This window comes from Stegostoma tigrinum, chromosome 14 (assembly GCF_030684315.1).
Source record: "Stegostoma tigrinum isolate sSteTig4 chromosome 14, sSteTig4.hap1, whole genome shotgun sequence".
NCBI classification, from domain to species: domain Eukaryota; kingdom Metazoa; phylum Chordata; class Chondrichthyes; order Orectolobiformes; family Stegostomatidae; genus Stegostoma; species Stegostoma tigrinum.
In genome coordinates this window covers 18,943,279-18,966,951 of record NC_081367.1, presented here as the reverse complement: position 1 = coordinate 18,966,951, position 23,673 = coordinate 18,943,279, and the positions used below count along the sequence as shown (strand labels likewise).

At 38.6% G+C, this 23,673-nt stretch overlaps 1 protein-coding gene across 1 annotated transcript in view; it reads left to right on the top strand.

The window, feature by feature from the left end:
* The window catches only part of efhd1 (EF-hand domain family, member D1), a 111,544-nt gene extending 96,510 nt beyond the window's left edge, over positions 1–15,034 (top strand). Inside the window, exons 3-4 of the mRNA XM_048542911.2 lie at positions 10,041–10,175; positions 12,266–15,034. Of these exons, the coding sequence (XP_048398868.1) occupies positions 10,041–10,175; positions 12,266–12,397 (267 nt within the window). The 3' untranslated portion in view covers positions 12,398–15,034. The remainder of the gene's footprint in view (positions 1–10,040; positions 10,176–12,265) is intronic.
* The last annotated feature ends 8,639 nt before the right edge of the window (positions 15,035–23,673 follow it).

Below are 23,673 nucleotides of genomic sequence, written 5' to 3'. Positions count from 1 at the left end.
GCTTTTGTAGAAACTGTTCTAGCAGTTTCAATAAAGTTCTTTCTTGACATTTCTTGGCTGTGCTTGGTTGAGAAATCTTAGAACCTCTGAGTTCTTAATTTGATTGACTGTTTAAACAGAAATTCAAAGGTATGACTGGAAGTTTGCTTTTATAAACAATTGGCCTCTAGTTATTTAAGGTACTTCCATGAATGCACGATTTTCTTTTTACAGTTAAGTCTATAGATGCGTTGGTTTCAATCTTCCAAATTTATTAGATTCTGAAAAGGTACTAGTAGATTGAAAAATGACAAATGTAATTCCCCACTGTAAGAAAAGGAGGAGACAGAACAGGAAACTCCACAGCAATTAGTACCACATCAGGCTACAATCCCCTATTCAGGAAGTCACAGCAGGATATTTAGACAATCATAATACACTCAGACAGCCAACATCGTTTTAAGAAAGGAAAGTCATGATTCATAAACTTATTAAAGCTGTCTGAGGATGTAACAAGAAGGATGGATTAGTGGGAACCAACAGTTGTATTAGATTTTTTTTAAGGTGATTTGATTTTGTCATCTTATGATTTCTAATATCTACTGAGATCAGTACTAGGTGAGTGGCTTTGGAGTTGGCATAGAGGTTCTGAAGGATCCTAGAGGTGTGAATAGGGGAAGTGACTTGCCTTTGTGTTTGCATTGCTGAGTAGGAAGGTTTGTTGGGAGGTCAGATGGGTCGTTAGGGATGATCACCAACCTGACTCTGGACTTTGGGGTACTTATTTTCCAAGTGGGACAGGTGAGTCGTGAAATTTCCTGAGTTGAGCTGCACTCCTCAACAGGCAAAATTTGGATTTTTGTGTCCTATTCACATTTTCCCTTTCTTACACCAGCAAATTTAGAGACTCTATACTCTGCCCCTTCATGAATATAAGATGGTAAATAGTTGAGTGAAACCAGCAGTGAAACCTTTGGCATCTTTCTAGTTAGTTTGTCAAAGGAAAATGACTAAATTTTGTCCTGAATCTCTACCTCTTGTTGATTTACTTAATGCTACATCCAAGTTATTATAGGAGTTCATATCTTATGTAGCAACTTTCCTAACGCGCATCTTTTTTATTGAATGTCTCTTTTGGAGATCCAAGTACACTTCAACTCCTGGCTTCACTAACCCACCCATCCTCTTTGTTCTGTCCTCCGAGATCTTTAACAAGTTTATGAATCATGACTTTCCTTTCTTAAAAAGATGTTTACTGCCTGAGTGTATTATGATTTTATAAGTTTCCTGCCATGACTGACTCAAAAGAGGTGATGGCATTTCTCGATGACCGATGTTAGACTAACTGGTGAATGGTTTTCCTTTTCTGTCTCCTTTAGTTCTTGTGAAGGAGCCTTACGTTTTATGCTTTTTTAAAAAATCCACTGGTGTCTTTCCAGAGACTAGGAAATTTTGGAAGTTTGCAACCAATGCACCTATGATCTCTAAATCACACAAAAGCAGTGGCATCTGTTGGAGACAGGAACTGCAGTGTAGAGTACCTATCAAAGGGCACAGATTCTGCTAAGCTGGTGCAGAATCTCAAGGGCATTGATGAAGAGTTTTATTCCAGAACGCATACAAGAAGTGTGAGGCTTTTAACAGCATTTTCCACAGTTGGAGACATTTGTCTTAGCTGGTGTCTCAGGTCTTTGCGATGATATTCACCTCTATGGAAACAGTGCCTGATTGAAGTGCAACAAAGTGCTCTGCAACTGTTGCTTTGCAGGGGAGTGTGTACCCAAATGCTGTCATCTGTTCTGATGGCTGAGTCTGCCCCTGCACAGTTGGAGATGAGATAACTTCTGAAAGGGACCTCGAAGTGCATTCCGGCTCCTTCTAGTCCACAGGAAAGCAAAGTTATTCATATGATATGCATGCGTCATACTTTAATTTTTTGAACATAATCTTCTCAAAATCAGCTTAAGAACATCAGAAATGCTACTACTAGATTGGCCTGACAGGAAAGCTGCCATTAAATATATTTGGAATGGTGCCTCGGCCCCGGTGAATTGTCCAGAAGCCAATATGTATAATGAAAGCTGGAGCCTGCTCCAATCTGCCACAGAAATATCTTGACTGTTAAAAAGACGCTTTCTCAGATCTCCAAGAAAGCTGGCATGGCAGGAAAATGGTTAGCTAAAAACTAATTTTCTTGGTTGAAGGTAATTTTATTGCAGTTCCTGGAAAATCCAACATGACATGAAGGTACACTTCATCTTTCTTTGAGTGGTAAGTGTGACTCCAGGATATCGAAGGGATATTCCTACAATCTGATTAAGAAATGTACAGTTCTTTCTGTCCGTGTATTGCAACAGACATAACAATTGTGTGGGAAGAAAGTTTTAACTTTGTTCAAGAAGTACACAGAAATGTAATTCCAGTAAATATGCAATCTTGTCACTGTGCAATGATCTGACCTTGGCAAATCTGGGCAACAATAATGTTTTTTGTGTATAAGAGAACAACTGTACATTCCTATTTAAAACAGCACACTTGGAGAAGTAGCTTTTGTAATGAAGTTTATGATATTCTTATGACTTGATAGGATTTAGTGTAACATGATTCATTCCCAGTATTGACGTGTTTTTAAATGGGACAATCTACAAATAATTAGTAATTAGTTTAAAATAACTTGATTACTTCATGCAGTATTTAGATTTAATAATTGAAGGGTGTGGTATTTTCACTTCGGCTCAGTTCAGTTCAGCAGTTTTCACATTTTGTAACCAGTCATAAATTCTTCAGGTGGATCCCAAAATCATTGTTGTGCGACCAACAGAAACCTTTTTAAACTTTTCTTTTTTAATTGCTCAGATTGTAGAACAAAGCAGATTTAATAGAAAAGAAACCTTTGGAGTGAGGAGATCCTGCCTGAAATAATGAGCGTTTGATTGTGCTAGTAAAGTGACGATTGCAGCAGGCATCAAATGATGTAATTTGGACCAAGTCCTGAGCACAGATGATCGTATTCAAGCAGTAAAGCATTCGACAGTGATCACAGTTTATTCATTTTATGGAAATAGTTGTGAGCATTCAAAAGTGATCATAGCTTGTTAAATTTGAGTATACAGTTATATAGAGCATCAAATGCAACTCCCTACAGTTATTGATACAAACAAACATAAACAAATATTACCCTATATGTGCAAAATGTTTACCCAGCGGCTTCTCTCTCCATTTCTATTTCAACTGGCACGTTACGCATCCTGCTGATCATTCTATGGCACCCCTGTGCTCTGCCAGGCCATTGGTGACCCCAGTGCCCCTCTCAGCCATGGTGACCTGTGTGGCCCACTTGACCATGGTGACCAACTGTGTTGACAAAAACAAGAGACGTTCCACCAGCGGAACAGGGTGGGAGAAGATGATTAAACAAATTGTCAGCAATGTAAACATGGTGACACTGGAGAAATAAGAGTGTATTGGAATTATATCTAGTATTTTTGATGAGAAGAGAAAAAAAACGTGACCAGTTTGACCTGCTTTCTTTGACTGTATCTTTCAAAACCATGACCTCTACCACCAGGAAGGACAAGGGCAGCAGATACATGGGAACAACACCTACGGGTTCCCATTCAAACTACACATTATCAGACTTGGCAGTGCATCATTGTACCTTCTCTGTTCGACCAAAAACCTGAAACACGTGTCCCAGCAGCCCACATTTACTTAGCCATTGTTCTAGAGTTGCTGACCACTGAGATACTGGAGCTGAGGGAATCATGTGACCCAGGATGACAGCAACAACTCAACACCCTGGAAACCTGCAAGCTCACCATCTGCAATAACACGGAGCTCAACAGTCTGCTGACAGAAGTTTTCATAGCACAGAACGTGGTCCTTTCCAGCATTCGGGCTTTGCTACTGTGCGAGTCAATTGAACATCCCAGCAAGCTTCACACAAGGGGGCATAATTGTTAAAAACTGTATAATATGTAATCAAGACATAACAATATATTTCCAAGAATGGAGCCCTTAGCTGCAGCCTTTCCTTTACAGCAGTGACAATTTTCTTTAGTTACAGTTTTTTGGAGCAGTGTTGGTAACAATATACATGCAATGGTTGTCTCGGTTTGTCTTTTATTGCAGATTTTATTTTAATGGAGTTGAGGATGAGGAAAACAGAGCTGACAAACATCCAATTTTGGCATGGAGTTCTAATAAGACTTTGGTTGGCTGCCTTTAGATTTCATAGGAAAATGGTTGTAATTGGCAATCTGGAGCCAGTTAAAAGGAACTGAGATATTAACAGACCATACTTTACATTGACCTCTCAAATATGGATTAGACCTTTTGTGGGATTTATAACTGGTGACAAAGTAGAACGATCTTTCTATAAATCAGTTAACTTTTCTGGGAATATTATAAATATTAAATGGATACATTTTCAAGTAAAATTAAAATCATATCCCCAAATCCATTTCACGAAGTAAATAGTTTGGTTGGCATTGAGGCCTTTTGTTTCTACTTCTGTTTTCTGTTCCTCATTCCTCATGAGTAGAGGATCATGACTCTGACCACCAGGCAACCGATCAACAGGGCCCATGTCCATGGATTGATATCACAGGCTGCCCTTGACTTACTGTGTCAGGATCCGCTGACTGAAGGCTGCTCCCTTGGACTTTGAGACATGGCCAATTTAATTGATATATGTTGAATTTTATTGTGCGTATACAGTTGGCACATGATGCAATTGTGACATTGACATAACAAAGTGGTGTACAGAAACGTATTCATCTTCTTGACTGACCACTGCTGACAACTCTGACAAATTGCCTGCCTTGGCAGAGGCACAAAAAGGGCAAACCAGAGCAACTGGAAACCTTTAAGTCTGGCTGAGGGGGTCAAAGCACAAAACAGGCATGAGAAGGCAAGCAAAGATGCTGTGAGCAGCAAAGTAGTGAGTGTGTAAAGAGCAAGGCAAGATCCATGGGAAGCATTCTGTTCCAATCCATAAATTGCGTGTTTGACCCCATGCACAAAGTAGCATAGCAGCAGCATTGCAATAAAAGGTCCCAGTACACTCAGGTGCAGCATGCAAGTGCAGCACTGTATTATGTGTGAATAGGAGGAATGCCATGTAGGTGCTAGAGGCTGGTACATGTCCCATTGCCAATGTCTGTGATGAAGACTGTGAGTGAATTGCTGCCATGAAGTATTCCCTGAGTTTGGGGATGGTGCCCAGAGATGGAGGCCTGGAAGAGCAAGCAGCGAGTTGGGATCACCAGGTTACCATCTCTCTGACTTTCATGTCAGGAGTTGCCATATTGTGGTTTGTATTTTGTGGATGGGACAAGAGGAAATTCCTTATCAATAAAGTGGGAATTAACTGATAATGAGATGCTAATACATGCAAATAAATTCAAAGTGCTCTTGCTCAACATTGACAAGAATCTCATCTTGCTGTTTAACACTCGGTTGGAAAATAAGACCTTTAACTCTCAACGTGTAGAGTTCCCTCAGTTCTGATCTCCTACAATTTTCTTGCAATGCTCAGATCATTCATTATCTGGTAAGATTTCACACATTAGAACTGATTGCTTTTCTTTTTGGTTTGAGAGGGAGAGCAATGTACTATTTAAAGAAGAACTTTGTTCCTCAATATTCATCCGTGAATTGACATCATGGTAATAGATTATTAGGTCCTTAGTATATTGCTGTTTTTTGGGACCTTGCTGTGCACAAACTGGCTGGTGTATTTCCTATATTACAAGTGACTATAATTCAAAAATACTCCATTAGCTGGAAAATATTCTGGCATGTAATGCAGTTGTGAAAGGTACTATTTCAAGTCTTCCTTGCTTGCTTTTGGTCTGTCTGAAAAATAAGTGGGCACTAAATTTGGTCCAATGAAATTGATACAAGTTGGTTTCTGCATGCTGCTGTTCCTTCCCACTAAAAATGAGATTTTTTTTTCTGGCAGGAGTAATCAATGTAACAGATACCCTTAATAGCATAAATGAAGCTGATATGGATAATAGAGTATAGCTTATTTTATAGGTTACTCATTGTGTAAGCTGGCAGATATTGCTAGAATACAATTTACTAGCGATTGCATTGATTGAGGAAAAATCTGTGTATTGCAATTTAAATAACTAATTCTAAAAAGCTACTAGCAATGTGAAAGCCACAATCCTTTGTGGTAGAAATTAATTATTTACTTGTATAAAAGTTGCATTAAATATTACCAAAGGGTTTTCATTTTTATTGACTCAAAGAATTTTGCAGACGGGTTTATAAAAAGGCCATTTTAATACCTTATCAAATAGAACCAGATTCTGTTCTTGAATCACTTGTACCTGATTTGCTCATATTGTGGGTCATCAAAAAACGTACCACTGAGTGGAAACCCTTCCACTGTTCTTTCATTCAATATGGATGGGTTAATGAAAAATCCACAACCTGTAATTGTGTGCATGTGTAGTTCTTGCAGACATGTTTTCAGCTGACGTCTTCACAGATGCCATGATAAGTTACAAAATTTCAAGAAACCAAGGAGGGGAGGAATTGGTGTCAAATAGCAACCAGGTTTTCTTTTGTTAATTGGCCTCAAGCACAAAATTCATTCTCAAATGGTGCCAAGGAAAAGAAAGGCATGCCATCTTCAAAGCAGGAAAGCGACAGAATACTCATTTTGTTCCTGTGGTCCAGTGCAGAACAATGGGCAATAAGACTCCTCCACCTGATTTGGTCCACTGTAATCCTTTCTTCCCACTCTTGTAGGCACTTCATAAATTGACTTTGCCAGATATTAAGCCAGCCATCTGACAGTGTCCATTCAGCTGCCATTGTGGCAGTACCTATGCCTGGGAGGGCATGGCATTTATCCTGCCAGTTTCAGTCATCTTCTCTTTTGCAATGTACTTTTAGGCACCTCTGACCAATCCTGTGTAGCACTTCCTTACTGCCAGTTTTATCTCTCAAAATGATACCCAAGATCTTGCTTAGGCAGTACCAGTGAAAGATGTCCAAGCTTTGTAACATTTTTGCTGTTCTCTTCCATGTCCCACTGACAGAGATGACAGTTGAGTCTAAGTGTGTTATACATTCAAAATCTTGATTTAATTTTCCCATTTTACTACTGTGATCTGAATGAGTTTGGGCTCTGCTTTAAATGATCAGTTTAAATCATATTGTACATGTATTATTGTGTGTAGTTTTGAGTTGCTTTATTACAGTAAAACCTATAAAAATAATTAACGTGTACAATGGTTTCCTAAATGTCCATATTGCGAACCCAGTCAGTGAGCATTATTAATTCATTGAATAATATTGATACATGAAACAATAAATGTCATTAACACGTGCTACTTATTTTAATGTTATATTTGAAAGGAAGTGCACATTCCAGTGTAATGTAATATGTCCAGTGTAAAATTTCCTTAATCTACACCACAATTCAGCACTAATCATACCTGTACAACATTTTGGTTTTCTGTTTTGGGTGTGGAATCAGCCAATAGAACAGTATTAAGCACAAACCATTTTCTGTTGTCCTTTTTTTAATCCTTTTTTAAAATTTCTTCACTGCCCCTCCCGTACCCAACACAAAGCCATAATCCTAAGCAATTGCTTGATCAAGAGTCATTCTTGAGGATGCTACAGCATGCTGCACCACGGAATGATGGAAAGTTGATCTGTGCCGTCAGGTGGGAATGGGGTTCCCCACTCTCACTGAACTCCTGATTTTAATTTTGTTGTTATGGTAGTTCCCAAATGGAGATGATGCATTATCTTCAAAAACGAGAGAAAAAAAACTGTAGAATTTTTTTTTATATGCCCATCATTCATGCTGTTTAGGGATTTTGGGGGAGAGAAATGTTTCCTGATAGTCTTCCCAAAGCTTTTTTTTGCTAATGAAAGATGAAAGGGTGTAATATGGAATTCCAATGTGACTAACAGGCTGGAAACTAAACCCAGTGATTTACTAAGAGGTGGGGTGACAGTGAAGGAAGGCAAGCCCATAATTTTACCTGCTCTCATTCAATATCATTAACTATAGCAACTGTGCCAAGAGAGAATTGGCTTAGATAAGATCAAAGAAATTAGTATGCACACTTAAATAATGGTCAATTTTGTTGATATCCAACATATGGCCAAAATGTCCAAATATTTTGTACACATTACCAACTTGCCATTGAAGTCAAACACAGTCAATTGCAAAACTACTTATTCAAAGACAACTGTTCTGCTCCTTGTGTTTTGTAAAAAATAAGAAAACTACTTTTTTTTGGCTTCTTTTATGCTACTTTTGGGAATTGAGTTAATGGGAACAGTCTCTAACCCGACAAATTAGCTATGAGATAATCAGAGAAATTCAACATCTCAAAAAATAAGTTGTGTATAAGTACAGTTCATGCTCTTTTTAGCTAAAATTTAGTTTAATAAACTTTACATAAGTGTGTATTATAATTCACAAACCCAAATTCTTTACATAAACAAAGCAACTTTCAAATTTAGAAAAGAAGTGTAAGGTGGGGAGGGAGACCTCAGTCTCAAAATCCCACTCCTGTATGTTTAAAAGAAATCATTGCTTGCTATTTCACTTTGTTGACATTCAGCCTGAGGAGTATCATTGCATGATTAGTGCTGGATTTTGATTTGTCAACCTTTCATTGTCACAGTAGGGTGCCTGCCAGTTCACAGTTTGACAGATTAAGACGATTATAAATAATTAAACTAGGACTGTGAATTCCAGTACTTGTTTTTATAAGTGATTTAAAGATGTTCCATGTGTCTTTTTTAATCTATAAAAGACTTTTTTAAGGTATGGAAATCATCAATAATAACTCTAGAATTTTATTTGATCTCAGCATGGATCCTGAGGCCTTCTGTGATGGGTACTGGGTGACTTGGTATGGTACGCGTAAGGCACAAGGGTGGCATGGTTGATTGAAATTGTTTGGTATTAGGTCAGAAAAGGGCCACAAAGGTGGGTGAGGGACATAGAACTTCGAAGGCCGTCCTGTGGGGCAACATAAAGGAGCATAGATTGGTAAGGAAGGTATAAGGATAGTGCATGAGGTACAATGCATTAACGTAAATAGCATATGCAAGAGTGTGGTTGGGAGGTAAGGGAGGTAGGAAAATTGGTAGTGGGTTAGGAGGTAAGGGGTGGGAGCTGTCAGTTTTTTTTTATTCTTTTGTCCATATCTTCAACAAAGTGCTGGAGCCCTAAGGCCAACCTACTTCTGCCTGCAGCAGCCCCCTGGGGTCACCCACCAAAACTCCATGAAACCCAGCAGACCTGGCACAGAAACCCAAACTTCTAGTCCACTTTCCCCCAGGCTGGGTTTCCACATCTGGGAATTATTTCAACTCTGCTGCTTATCAAAGAGCAAGAATTCAGCCCAGAGTCCCATGTTTCCACATTTTTGTGGTCATTTTGTTGGGATTTTTTTTTTCAAGCTAAGATTGCGAATTGTTTCAAGAAGATAATTTTCTTGAATTCCAACTAAAACTTAAAAAAATGTGTGATTGGCTGTGGAGGGTTTGTTACAGTCTGAGGCTGAATGGCTGGACCATTGGCGGCTAAGGGGTGACCTTATAGAGGTATCATGAGGGTCATAGTGTGAATAGTCAGGGTCTTTTTTCTAGGGTGGGGGAATCCAAAACCAGAGGACATAGCGTTATGGTGAGAAAGGAAATATTTAAAAAGAACCTGAGAGGTAACTTTTGCATGCAGAGGGTGGTGTATGTATGGAATGAGCCGACAGAGAAAGTGGTGGAGGCTGGTACAGCCTCAACATTTAAAAGGCATCTGGATGGGCAAATGAATAGGCAGGGCTTAGAGGAATAAGGGCAAAATGCTGGCAAATGTGGCTAGGTCAGTTTAGGATATCTGGTCGGAGCGGATGATTTGGACCAAAGGGCCTGTTTCCGTGCTGTGTAACTTTATGAATTTATATTCCAGATGCACATGGAAATTTTTACACCGAGGCTTGCTTTTGGACCTGTCCTAGGGGCTAGAATTGATGAGAGTTCACCAATTTGCTCAGTATACCTGTACTTCTTTTTAGTTTCTTCTGATCTTCCACAAGGCGGCAGCGGGAGAGTTGGAGGAAGACAGTGGGTTGATGGCTCTCGCCAGGCTTTCAGAAATTGATGTCTCCACCGAGGGGGTTCAAGGTGCCAAGCATTTCTTTGAGGCAAAGGTAAAAACTAACTATTGGATCAAGAGTGAAATATTTACAGGACAAAAGAGAACCTGTTAAACTGTAATGTTTGAATGGTTGTCAGAATAACCAGTTAGCAACAGGTAATTCTTGAGTTGACAGCGCTCTAATTTAAAAGGCTGCGTCTGTTGACCATGACATTTTGCCAAGCGTTAGACCTCATTGAAGACACTGGAATGTGTACTTGGACAGCACTCAGCCAACACACTGCTTGGAATGTGCAGTTTTATCCAGTTTAGTGGTATTAAAGCTGTAGATGGTCAGAGCTTCACTTAAGGCTCTTCATTGCTGAGTTCAGATTATGACAGCACTATAGGGTGTGGCTTTATAAGAGATGAACACTATGTATGTTTCTCAATATATTAATTTAGAGAGGATTCAAGTTCGTGAATGTTTTGATTTTAACACAGCAGGCTCTTGGGAAAAATTAAACTGCCTAAAATTTGCCAGACATAGTGAGAGAGCAAGCTTACATTTCAAGTCTAGATGAATCTTCATCAGAGCTCCGATGAAGAGTCATCTAGACTTGAATTGTTAGCTTGCTCTCTCTCCATGGACACTTTGACATGCTGTGATCTTCAGCATTTGTTGTTTTCAGCACAAATTCCAGCATTTCCTACCTAAAACTTGTAACATATTGGAGCAATTTCATCTGACGTCCAGCTTTAACAGTCGTGGAAATCTTTCTAAGATAGGAAGAAAGGGTGGTGGATCAACACTAGAGATAATCAAAAACCAAAAGATGCTCAGTCCGTAGTACTCTTGGTTTTTGAAACAGAAGATTGTAGCTTGAAGAGCTACTTGAAAGAAGGTAGCAAAAAAATCTTGCCTGACACTTCAATCTGGGTTTGAGGGGATGCTGCACTCTCAGAGTGCCACCTTTTGGCTAAAATGTTAAACCAACACCCTGTTTTCTCTCTTGAATGGATGTAACTGTTTCCATGATATTTCCCTGCCCTGACAACAATTTATCCCTCTATCAATACCACTAAAAGAAACAAACTAACTGTTGTTTGTGGGAACTTGTGTGCAAAATTGGCTGCTGCATTTCCTACTTTACAATCACGACTACACTTAAAAGTAAATAATTGGCTGTAACACAGTTTGGAGCAACCTAAGGTCACAAAGGTGCTACATGAAGCCTGCATTTGCGGCTACTGAATGGATTTAATTGTGAGGTAATTAACATCATGTACTCCATCCCAAGAAATAAATTTCTACTTTGAAATATTTCAGATGTACAATCTTGTGCATGTAAACAGTAATCAACAAGACAATTGCAGTTCAAACTTTTAATTTTAGCAAAATTGCTCTATCTTTATTGTGAGTTTCTTGCAGACATGAAGGTGCATGTTTCAATTATGGCATTTCTATTTGTCCATGTGATGTAGGCACTGAAAGAAAGATGAGCATTTATTGTTCATCTCAAATTGCCTTCGAACATTTTTATGACCAACATCCAACAACAAGCGATGATGTTACGTTAACAGCTTTCTGGTTGGCAGTGATGACAATCTTTTTATTTCAGCCCCATTGTGGTTGCTTTAAACATGGCTAGCCAAAATCACATCAGTTGAAAACTTTCAAATGTTATCATGACTGAATATTTCAAATTGATCTCGACAGTTCTGAAGAAGAGTCATACCGGATTCAAAATGTTAACTCTGTTTCTCTCTCCACAGATGCTGCCAGACCTGCTGAGTTTGTCCAGCACTCTCTATTTGATTCAGATTTCCGGCGGCCACAATATTTTGTTTTTGTTACAATCTTGAAGGAGCTTAAGAGAAAGAGGCTGCTGTTTCGGCAATTGAGCCACATGACTTACAATTACTGGAGCAAATTTTCCTCTCATCCAGATTACAAATCACAATCTCTGGTGATAATGTGAATAACAAAATAGGCACTGATTGTCCATTTGAAAGCAACTGACTGCAGTAAGCCTGACTCTTATGCCAGTTGGTACATTTGTTGGGAACTAATGCAATTCTTTAACAAAAGGAGGGAGCATGCAATTGTTTCAAGTAATATACAAAATCCCATTGCCTAAATTAACTTGCACTTGTTTCTAGGCCCAGGCTCTGACAACTGGCAGCAGGTTTGAAGCTGAAATTAAAGCAGAGAAGGAGCGACGCAAACGCCTAGAAGAGGACAGGAAGCAACGAAGAGCAGCTTTTAAAGAACTGAAGGCTGCATTTATGTAGAATTTCCTGTGTTTTACCCAGCACAACCACTTGTACAGATTTGTAAAGCACAGAACTGAATACTAACAGTTGGATAACTAAAATGTGCACTAAGTACTGTTTTTTGGGGTGCCATTTTATTTAAATTTTAACCTAAAGTTCTAGACCTGAAACTTTTTAGTTGTCTAACTGATTTGACTGCATACATAAAGCCTCAGAATTGAAATTGCATTATTGGTACAACAAAACTAATCATCTGGTTTAGAGTAGTCTGCTTACCAGTTCAGAGGATGATCATAATCACCTCTGTCCCTATTCATACTGTTCAAAACTAACAGCTCAGGGCTGTGCTTTTGTAGAACTTAATGCCTCTTAGAAATGCTGCACTAAATTGTACACCATTTGAAGTATTTTTGAATTTATCTTATGTAGTCTTATTTTTATATATATAAGGTATACATATATATAATCTGAGAGTTATTTGGGAACAATTTTAGACCATAGATGCAGAACTTGACATTTTTCAATGCTATCCATGAAAACTGCTTTTTATTTTAAACAATTATTTAATCCAAAGACCAATAATGATATTAACAAATTAATCTGCAAAAATATAAAAGAATAGATGCTTAATTGTGTGGATAATAATTTCAGGTATTAATATTGTATCAATATTGAATTATGTCTTCTGTAACTAAACATTTTAGCTAAGTTTTTTGATAATAGTTGAAAATGAGTAATGTGACATAAATTGTACATTTTCTAAATATTTCAATTTCAACTATACAAATGATGGAAACCTTGTGAAATACCAGGGTATGTGTATGAACTTTCTGCAACACAAAGCAACAAGATTGAAAAAGTTTTGTTCATGTTTACCCGAAGTAATTCTCCAGCCTATAGTGTGGTCAAGGAGTGTCTGAGTCTGACAGGTTTTCAAACAGGAAGAACTTTACCAGGCATTAGGATGTACTACATTTTGTGACTATTAGAAGACTTAGAATAACTTGAAGACTGGTTATGTTTCTGACTGCTCTGTTGGACAGCGATAGGTGCGGCTTGGCATGGTAAATCTGCAGAAATGAAGGAGATGTGAATATTGAACACTGTGGCAGGGCTCAGGTCAAAAATAAATATTATTTCATTCCATTACCTTAAAAGGTCCCTTGTTTTTAACAATGTGAACAAATGTGATAAATCACTTGTTGGTCTTTATTTTGAATGTCCAGTTAATTATTTGCTAGAACAATAAACTTCTAACTTTTTTTTGTTTTTTTTAAAAAATGGTACCTACTGGTTGATTTGGCCTATTGCCTTCTGTATATGGGTTCCCCTTTCACAAATGTTTTGAGTTTCTTGAATAAGGAACATTTTGGAGCAGAAAGCATTTATGGTGCAATCACTTCCTACTCTTTGGCCATCTAACCAAGAACATTTTAATGACTATTTTCGCTCATTTGTGTTCTGATCATTATAATGTTATCCTAAGATCACATGAGAACTTTTCATTTCTCATTTGAAGATTGACTTGTTAATGTCTCATAAAACTTAATGATAATAAATATAATGAGAAAAGGAAAACATTTTGAATTGCATTCCTAAATATGTTTTAGCATATGTAGATTATGAACGAATTTGGTTACGAAGGAAAGCTCTTCACTTCTGGCCTTGTTACCGTTATGTTTTCTGCTTAGATGCTATACTGTATGAGAAGACACAAAAATATTATAATCTACAGGTCCTATGTTGCCTCACTGAGATCCACAAATGGCAAACAGAAAGAACTGTAAACCTCAAGTTTTGGTTAATTTACTGAAATGAAGTTTTTCTCCAACCTTGGGTCACCTACTTGTTTTGGGTTAAGGGTGTGTAAAGAAATGAGAGGGAAAACACCGACTTTGGTGCACTCTATACCTTGGTAAAACAATGTTAAATAGTACACTGAGGCTTCTGTTAGGTAGCAAGTACATTGATCACAGGCACCCTGCATTGATATAAAATGACTAAATGTTTATGTAAGGTTGGGGACTTTAATAATTTAATGATACTGATGTTAAAATATTAGAATTCCATAGGTGAAGTAAAATATGCAACATGCAGATATTTAGCTACAATTGCCTAATATTTATAAACAAACTTTTAAAAATTGATTGACTTGATGGTTTGCATTTTCAAGGATGATTTCTTCTGAGCTTTGCTATCGTGCTTTCTCCATGACTCAAATGTTTGCAACATTTGTCTACTTGAATGAATCCTGACTTATTGCACTTTTGCAATAACTGTTATAGTAATGTGCATCTGCTAGTCATATGATAAAATCATGACCCTAGCGAGCTCTAGAAAGTTACCATTAAGTGTTGCTATAAATTTTCACAAAGCTTGGGAAGATGGGGATATATTAACAGCCCAGATCACCTGGTGGTCAGCTGAAAGTAAATGGGATGAGAGCAGAGCAACAAGTCCAGTTTTATCTGGATGTGATGCAGAAAAAATGTTGTATATTTAAAAACAGGTGCCTAGAAGTAGAAATTTTAAACATTAAAGCATTGCTATTAAATATACTAGAAATGTCAATGTTGTAATTTGGGAATTATTTTGGGCAGGAGCCACCCTTTAAGAAATCTGAGTTTTACCGTTTTTTTTAAACGTTATGTTGTACCTACTATTTAAAATCATATTTTTGAAATAATAAAAGGTACTAATAATCTTCTATAATGAATGTAAATTTATTTATGCACATTCACACATTCATATGCTGAATTCATGAGGCTAAACTCCATATCCACTTGACAGCTGACAGTTGTATTTAGTCCTGTTGTAGAGATTACGCCAGTTCTAGAACATGTAAAATATGGTTCTTAAACCCAGAAATGTAATTACAGAAAATAGTTTGGTCAAATTTACTTCTCAACATGGTAAGCACAATAATGTTAACCTTGCAGTATTCTATTCAGTCACTTCCTGTTTCTTTTTGGACCCTTTCTGACCCTTTTCTAGTTAAATATACCAGCCTTTGAAAAGGGTACACAGATCACAATGCACAATTAACTGTGCCAGATGCTTCTGATGCAGACATCATGCCGACTCACTGCTACCTGATAATTAACGCCAATCCAGAGGTTGCACACTTCACAGTATCCAATTCCTGGCAGGTTAACAAGAGTTAAGCCTCGCCTGTATGACAGAAAAGCAACCTTCACTTCATAATGAGGAGGTGCAATGTGACTACAGCAAAACCTAGAAGATAGTTTACAATTATTGGCATCTTATTGGCCAATAGCTCCTAGCATTCAAGTGGACCTGAATTAATCTTAGGCAAGGTCTGTCACAATAAAAGTTATGGTCTTCCCCTAACAGAGGTGATACTGGGCACTTATGACAGTGTGATAACTATTGTCTTCATCAAATACCTCTGATGTGGTTTCTTGGGTCAAACACCACTGCCATTATGATGTGGCCTGTGTGTCTTCCTGAAGGTTAGCCCTTTACCACACACCACAAAGACTGGATTCTTGTTTAGAGATGGCTTGAAGCTTACCAATATTAAGCTTACCAATATTAAGCTTACTAACAACACTAAATATTTATACTGTTATAAGATCTCCGGCTCATACACAGTTTAGATTGTATGATGACTGATGTTACAGTATATTGACTGTAAACACTGGACAGGCAGCGAATATGAGATGAGGACCTTTATACTGAAACATCACATGCTGTGGTGTCATTTGAATGTCTTGAACGCACTCTGCCTGTTTGGTGTGGAATCTATACGATAAAATGTTAACCCCTCCACCTCCCAAAAGAATGGAAACCCTTTCCTGATAAATATGACCAGGATGTATATTTGCATTGCAATAAAGCTAATTCTAATTCATTATCCACACACTAATGATTTCATGAATGTAAAATCATGCTTGAAAAGATTATTTGGGTTCTTTTTGAGGTAACAAGCAGGATTGATTTGAAGGGGAAACAGTGGAAATAATACATTTGAATTTCCAGAAAAAGATACCACAAGATAGGCTACTTATTAAGATAAGACCCCTGGTGTCAGAGTCATGTATTAGCACGGTTAAATGAGGTCTATGGGTGCACTAGTAGTCTTCTTACCTCTGAGCCAGAAGGGTAAATTCCCAAGTCCCACCTGCTCCAGAGATGTGGCATAACATCTAGCAGTGCATCAATTAGCTTTGGTGAGAAGTTTTGCTATTCTGAATGATTTCGTGGTTATAGAGGCAATGATCAGTCCGATAAGCATTTCAATTAAATTAGTTTAGGTGAAACCTTATTCTACATTTTGATGTTGACACTTTCTTACAACTGGTCAGTTCTTTCACTTGGCAGTTGTCAGTATGAGATGAGCTTGGGCCTGGCTATACTGAAGCTGCCTGAAACCTGAAACTGGTGTGCTAAAAGCTGGAAAGTTTAATCTGGATCTTTGCTGTCATCATTAGAATACCAAAGGAATTGATTATTCTGAATCCTACATTTCCCAAATCAGTGAGTAGTTAAACTGAGAGAACAAAGTGTCGAGCTGGATGCACACAGCATTTTGGGAGCCTTTTTTTGTTGCTTTTGTGTAATTCCTGATAAACAAGAAGGTGGAAATGACTGACATCCAGACACAGATAATACTGTAGTAACACAGAAGATATTCTTTTCAATATTTCAGCCTGCTTTTTGTCCAAGGATTGTTTAACTACATTGGAGCTATCCTGTGTCACTTACAAAGCTTCCATTTTTTTTATTGCATAAAGGACATAGTAACATTCTCTTTTCATTGAGGTTGCTTTGCTTCAGAATAAATTGGAGCATTTTGTTGAATTGAATTCAATTTTGTAGAATTTGGCCCATTGTGTCCACATCGACCCTTTGAAGATTATCCTATCACAGCCACTCTGTCTCTGTAACCCTGCATTTCCCATGGCGAATCCACCTAACCTGCACATCCCTGGAGACTATGGGCAATTTAGTATGGCCAATCCACCTAGCCTGCACATCATTGGACTGTGGGAGGAAACCGAAGCACCCAGAGGAAACCCACACAGACACTGAGAGAGCATGCAAACTCCACACAGACAAACCCAGGCTCCTGGTGCTATGAGGCAGCAGTGCTAACCACCGAGACACTGTGCCACTTGGTCTTAGCTGTTGCTTGTAAATGTCAGGTCTCAATCCATGTAGATGATTAGTGTTTGTTAAGAAAAATATCTTTAAACTGCTACAACTGTTATCACCTTTTATAACTAACTAGCTTCCCCATAACAACCATCACCATGATGTGGTTTCTTGTGTCAGCCACTACTACCATGTGTGATTTGATATGGCCTTAGTACTTCTGCATCATTACGACTTACACCATGAAGACTGGATCTGTCTTGAGGTTAATGTCCTGAAGTTTTTTTAAGAACACTAACATTTTAAACTGTTACAGATTTCAAACTTATAGTCACATAATGTAGTGGTAACACTTGGAATAGAACTCAGGTTATGTGTAACACATCACATGACCACTGACCTCTGCCCTGCACTGACACTAATGCACCACATTGTAACATCGCATATTGTGATGTCATTCAACTCATGAAGGCATATGGCATGTCTGACCAAACATCTATTTAATAACAATAACTGCCTCCCCAAGGATTTCCTGCTAATAGGGAGAAATGGCTACACATCCTCTCCACCATGTCCTCACTCCCATTATCTTTGGAGTGACAAAACATTCCAAAATTCCATTTTCTGGAGAAGGGTCCCGGCCCGAAATGTTGACTTTCTTGCTCCTCTGATGCTGCCTGGCCTGCTGTGTTTCTCCAGCTCCACACGGTGTTGTCGCTGACTCCAGCATCTGCAGTTCTTGCTATCCCAGAATCTTTCGTGAAGAAATGCTTACTATCATCCGCATTGAATGACCTAGTTATGTTATGATGGCAGCTGATTTAATACTGACCAAATCAGATTCTAGAATGAAACCTGGCCTGATAGCTCACATAGCTTGGATTTTCTAAATATCCAGATAGTTATTTCTTTCGCATAGTTGGAAGGTGTGCATGGGGACCTGCAATTCCCCTCAACATGGAACTAACCAAAAGTATTCATTTAAATGCCTCATGAACCACTACCCCTGGGAATCAATATCATCATCCCTGCCAGACCCAATATCTCCCATTCACTTTCAACTACACTACTCTGACCTCTTGCCACCTTGCTTCTGGCATATTATACCCTATCCATCAGTCACCCTATTTACCTGGAAATGACCTACCTTCACCCTATGCTCAAGACACCCTGCTCACCTGGCACCATACCCACATGGCATGTAACCTATCTGGTATCCTACCCATCTGACACCCTAACCTTACACCTGCCTTATGTACTTTTACTGCAAGGATAAATTACCGAACACTGCAGCTGACTGCTGTAAAAAGGGGGTGTGGTTTGCCTTTCCTCACTATTCTATGCTTATGACTTTTCAGAATAGAAGCTCCGCATTCCTGAACAGCATCTCTTGTCAGGAATGCAGAGCACTTTCATTCATAGAAAATATGGTGAAGAGTGGCAATCTGTATGAGATTACAGAGCTTCAGAAATTCTGGCCTTATGTTTAATTTTAAAGTTGGATATTATGAGGCCGAGATACTGAAATATATTTACATGAGGCTGCAGATGTTCTTTAACAACAGAACCTAAGTTTAATATACCGAAGAAAGAAAATAAACAAATTTATCTCACAGGTAGAAAGAGTTATAGCACAAACTGCAAAACAAACTTTGAACTCATTTCCCACCACAATCCTTTTGCGGCTAATCCATTCCAGAAAATTTTCACTCCTTTCTCAACTCTTTAAGTTTTTTTACTTAACTGACTTCATTTTTTTTCCCTTGAATTGGAGAGGCAATTCTCTAATTCCTTTCCAAATTCGCTGCTGTGAGTCTCACAATTCAGATGGCCAAAACGTTTTCAGTTCTGACAACTTGAAGAATTTTCTACCCAAACTCATCAAGCTTGAAAGCTTCACAAACTAAAACACCTCATCTATACTCGTTCCCCTGATCGAAAAGCCTGATTCTCTTGCTGGGCAAAAATTAAATTTTGCTTCTGAACTCAGCTCCTGACTCTTTGACCTGAGATGGTAAACCTTTTGTCCTGAGGTCAAAGCTAAACTAATGGCCTTGATGTGTTTACTCTATCAGTCATAAACTGAACTCATAAACGTTTTATTCATTAACAGCACAAGAGTTCCCGCCAGGTATTTGATAGGCGTTACATGCTTTCTTGGAATTGATCCATTTTGGTCACTGTTCCAAATTACTTTCTGACCCACTTGTAAAAGGTATCTTCACAAAAATGACCCACATCCATCTATCTTTATTCTGAAATCCAAATTCCAATATATAATATATAATGTACACCTTTCATCACATTGTACTATTAAGGTTATATGACCTTTTGCTCTAGATGCAGAGGAAAAGAGATTTCTTAACTAAACTATCATGCATTCACCAACTTAAATGTCTCAATTATGTCATCTAATTCAAACAATAGACCCTTCAGACCTGGAGATATTCCACTGAATCTAAGCTCCAGCTCTCCAAGGTTAATGTGTGGTGTGATTCCAAGACTGAACTTAGGATTCTGGATATGTTTAAGACAAAGTTTAATACAACTTCAGAACAATTATACTCCCTTGTAGTCTATTCCACTTGAGATGCATGCTAAAGTATCATTAGCTTAATTTCTATCACCATCTATTCCACTTGAGATGCATTTAATTTCTATCCCCATCAGCCAGAGTTCTCTTCCACGTAATTATTGCTTTGGTCTCTATTTCAAGTGCAAAAAGGATGACTTCACAATATCTCACATTGAAATCTCTCAAGCAGTCTGGGCTCCTCACATTCAATGCTGTGAAAGCAAAACTGCATACAAAGTCATGGAGGAGAGGTATTCTACTTGCTATCAAAATTACTAAGAACATTGATAAGTCAAGAAAGATTGAATTTAACATCTGACATTACACAAGAGTCAGTGATACATTTGATTAGCCCATGTCCTATTGATTTTGCATCAAGATTTTCATCAGATGAAGAAATTCCCATAGTCTTGAGAGCACCAGCAGCAGTAGACATATCTCATTTATAAATATGACTGTCAACCTTGAAAAGAAAACCAGTAATTCTGTCCAGGATGATGACTCGAAGGAGCCAATATATTTGTGGTATACAGACTCCATCTAGCGGCTATTCCGTGCAGATTGTTTTCCTTGTGGGTTGGATTTTTGGACGTCCAGAGACATTCCTGCAGCAGAGGCGCAAGTTGTGTGTCAGGATCCTACAGAATCCAGATGCAGCCGACTCTGAAGGAACTGCACGCGAAGTTGTAGATTCCAATGGGTCCTGCACCCGAAATCTTTCAGAAATATCCATTTAAATCAGAAAATTCGGAGGGTTCAGGTGCGGTTAAATAAATAGTTACGCAGGGGAGAGGTTAGAAAGTTAAAATATCTATCTTATTTCTAGGTAAATAATAAACTCACTCCCTGCTGGCACTCCCAAACTGCAATCTCCCCGGCCCCTTACACCACTTGGAACCTGACTCGACACAAATGCTACATCGGACAGTACATTGCCAACCATCTCGGCCCCCAACATCTTCCCCATCAGCCCTGTTCCAACGGGCAATAGCACCTCCAACATTCACAGCTCGAGGAGCCTGGGTTCGATTCCACCCTCAGGTGTCTGTCTGGGTAGACTTTGTACATTATCCCTGTGTTTACGCAGGTTTTCTCTGGGTCCTCCCGTCTCCTCCTACAGTGCAAAGATGTGCAGTTTAGGTGGATTGTTCATGTTGAATTGCCCCATGGCGTGCCGGTTAGGTGGATTATGCAGGGTGAGAGGGTGGGGCGCTCTTTGGAGGGTCGACATGGACTCGAAGGGCTGAGTGGTCTACTTCTACACTGTAGGGATTCTATGAAAAGGAGCTTTGAAATTAGCTTTACACTGGGAATGGCTGTCACTATATGGCCCCTCCGACTATTTTCAGTTTAAATACACAATCCTTGCACTATCGCTATGTAAATAATGGTGAATGGTGTGGGGCATGCTGCTAATGGTGACCAGTGGTCACTTCTTTTCCTCAACTTCTCCTACAGTGCTGAGACAGGTAATGTTATACCGGCACTTTTTAGGATCTAAATCTTTGAAGTAAACAACATCTTATAAACTGGCAATGATGGAGATCTCCCAGATCAGTGAAATTCTTCAACTATAAGAAGGGTGAAAAAAAATGAGCAGTGGACCGGAAATATTTAACATTGAAGTGTTACTTCAAAAAGGCATTTACAGGGTAACACTTGTTTTATTTTTATCTAATACCTGCTATATCTGTAACTGGTGTTTCACATATATGCCAAATCTCATCATGGTTCACTGGTAGTTTTTTTGAGCCAAGTGTCACCCCATCACATGATCTAGATCAATGCTTCCCAAAGTGGGTCCAGGACCCCAAGTGGGAATGCTAGGTTAAAGTTCTGAGTAATGAATGGCTGCTACAGAGCTCTGACAAAGTCACAAAAGCTGTACTCCCTCTCTCTGAGTTCCCACTCAGGACTTACAATAACTTTCAAGTCTTAAAATCAGGTCGCAGAGGAAAAATGTTTGCGAGGGACTTACCTAAATTTAGTTGACCAGTGCATTTTTGGAGGTGCCATCTGTGTTTGAGATGGTAAAACCACATCTGCCTGTCTTAATAGTTTACATGAATAGAAAGGATCGTTAGGTACTATTCAAAGAGATTAGTGAGTTGTTGTTAACATTACTCTGTGGGAAAAATATTGCAAAACAATTGACTGCCCATTAGCCTTGTTAAGCTAGACCTTGCCATGTGTAAACTGGCTGCTTAAACTATCATTAGATCAGTGTCTTGTGCTGGCCCTAGGTATTCTGTTAAGGTGCTCTGTAAATGCAATTCTGTTCCTTCCTTCCCAAAACTACTGACTCCAGGGGTGGAACAGAGAGAAAAATTGTTGATGGCTACCAAAGAGATTGTACCCCCGTAAGTATATTGAAATAACTTATATTTTAAATACAATTGACAAATGATAAGCAACATATGCAAAGCCCAAATTCCAAATCCAGTCAGCATGGCTTTTGGACTTCCATGGGTGTGCTTCATTGCCAGGCCCTCTGCGTCTGATCCATGGACGCAGCATTGAGGGATCCACTCACAGCCCATCACCCACCCTTGCTGGCTCTGATTAGCCAGTAGTTTTACAAGTTTTTTTTATTGTGTGGGGGTCATTGGGAAAGGATCTACATTTCAGGCTCTTTGATTTTAGGGAAGGTTCATCACAGTTAAACCACTTATTTTATTGGACATTCCAAAAAATAAATAAAGTGGGCTTCTTGTTGGCTCATCAGCCATCAGGCAAAATCTTATTTACACACGGTAAATCCTATCATTTATCTCTGTGGTAGAATGCTACATAATAAATTACAATCATCTGCAAGGCTACAGCTTAAAGGTTATATCAACATGTAGTTCTGAGTTTTACACAACACTTTTTGGTAGACTCATTTCACCCTATGAAAATTTATAGGTTACAAATTTCTTGTTTAATTTGTTGAGTTGGAAATGAGTGCTTCTAGAAATAGAGCATGAATAGTTTTTGACAAATGAGTCTCTGAAACCTATGAATGTTGAATGTTAAAAGGTATTGTCCCTGAAATTCCAGTTTATCTTACATCTTAAGTAACTCTACCTGATATCTACTACTTCCTTTGGCTTTATACCACGAAACTTTCATCATTTAATAATCTTTCCCTTCACCCTGTCAAAGACCTTCCTGTTTTCTCTTCTTCCCACCCTCCCCCTTTTCACTTACTCAGGATGTATTACATTTCCCAATTAGTTCAAATGGAAGGTCATAGTCCTACTGAAACAGTGACATCATTTTTCTCTCCATAGTGCTACCAGACCTGCTGAATATTTCCAACAATTTCAGTTTTTATTTCAGATCTCCAGGACTGAACATAAATTTATGTTCAGCCCTGGAAATCTGAAATAAAAACTGAAATTGCTGGAAAAACTCAGCAGGTCTGGCAGCACTTACCTCTGTGGAGGGAAATCAGAGTTAACATTCTGGGTCAAATGACCCTGCTGAGCATCTCCAACGATTTCTGCATTCATTTCTCATTTACAGCATCCGCAGTTCTTTCAGCTTTTATTTACTAATTAAGTTAGCTTCACACAGAATGTGGGCAAACGTAATGACCTCAATGCCATCCCTGACCCTG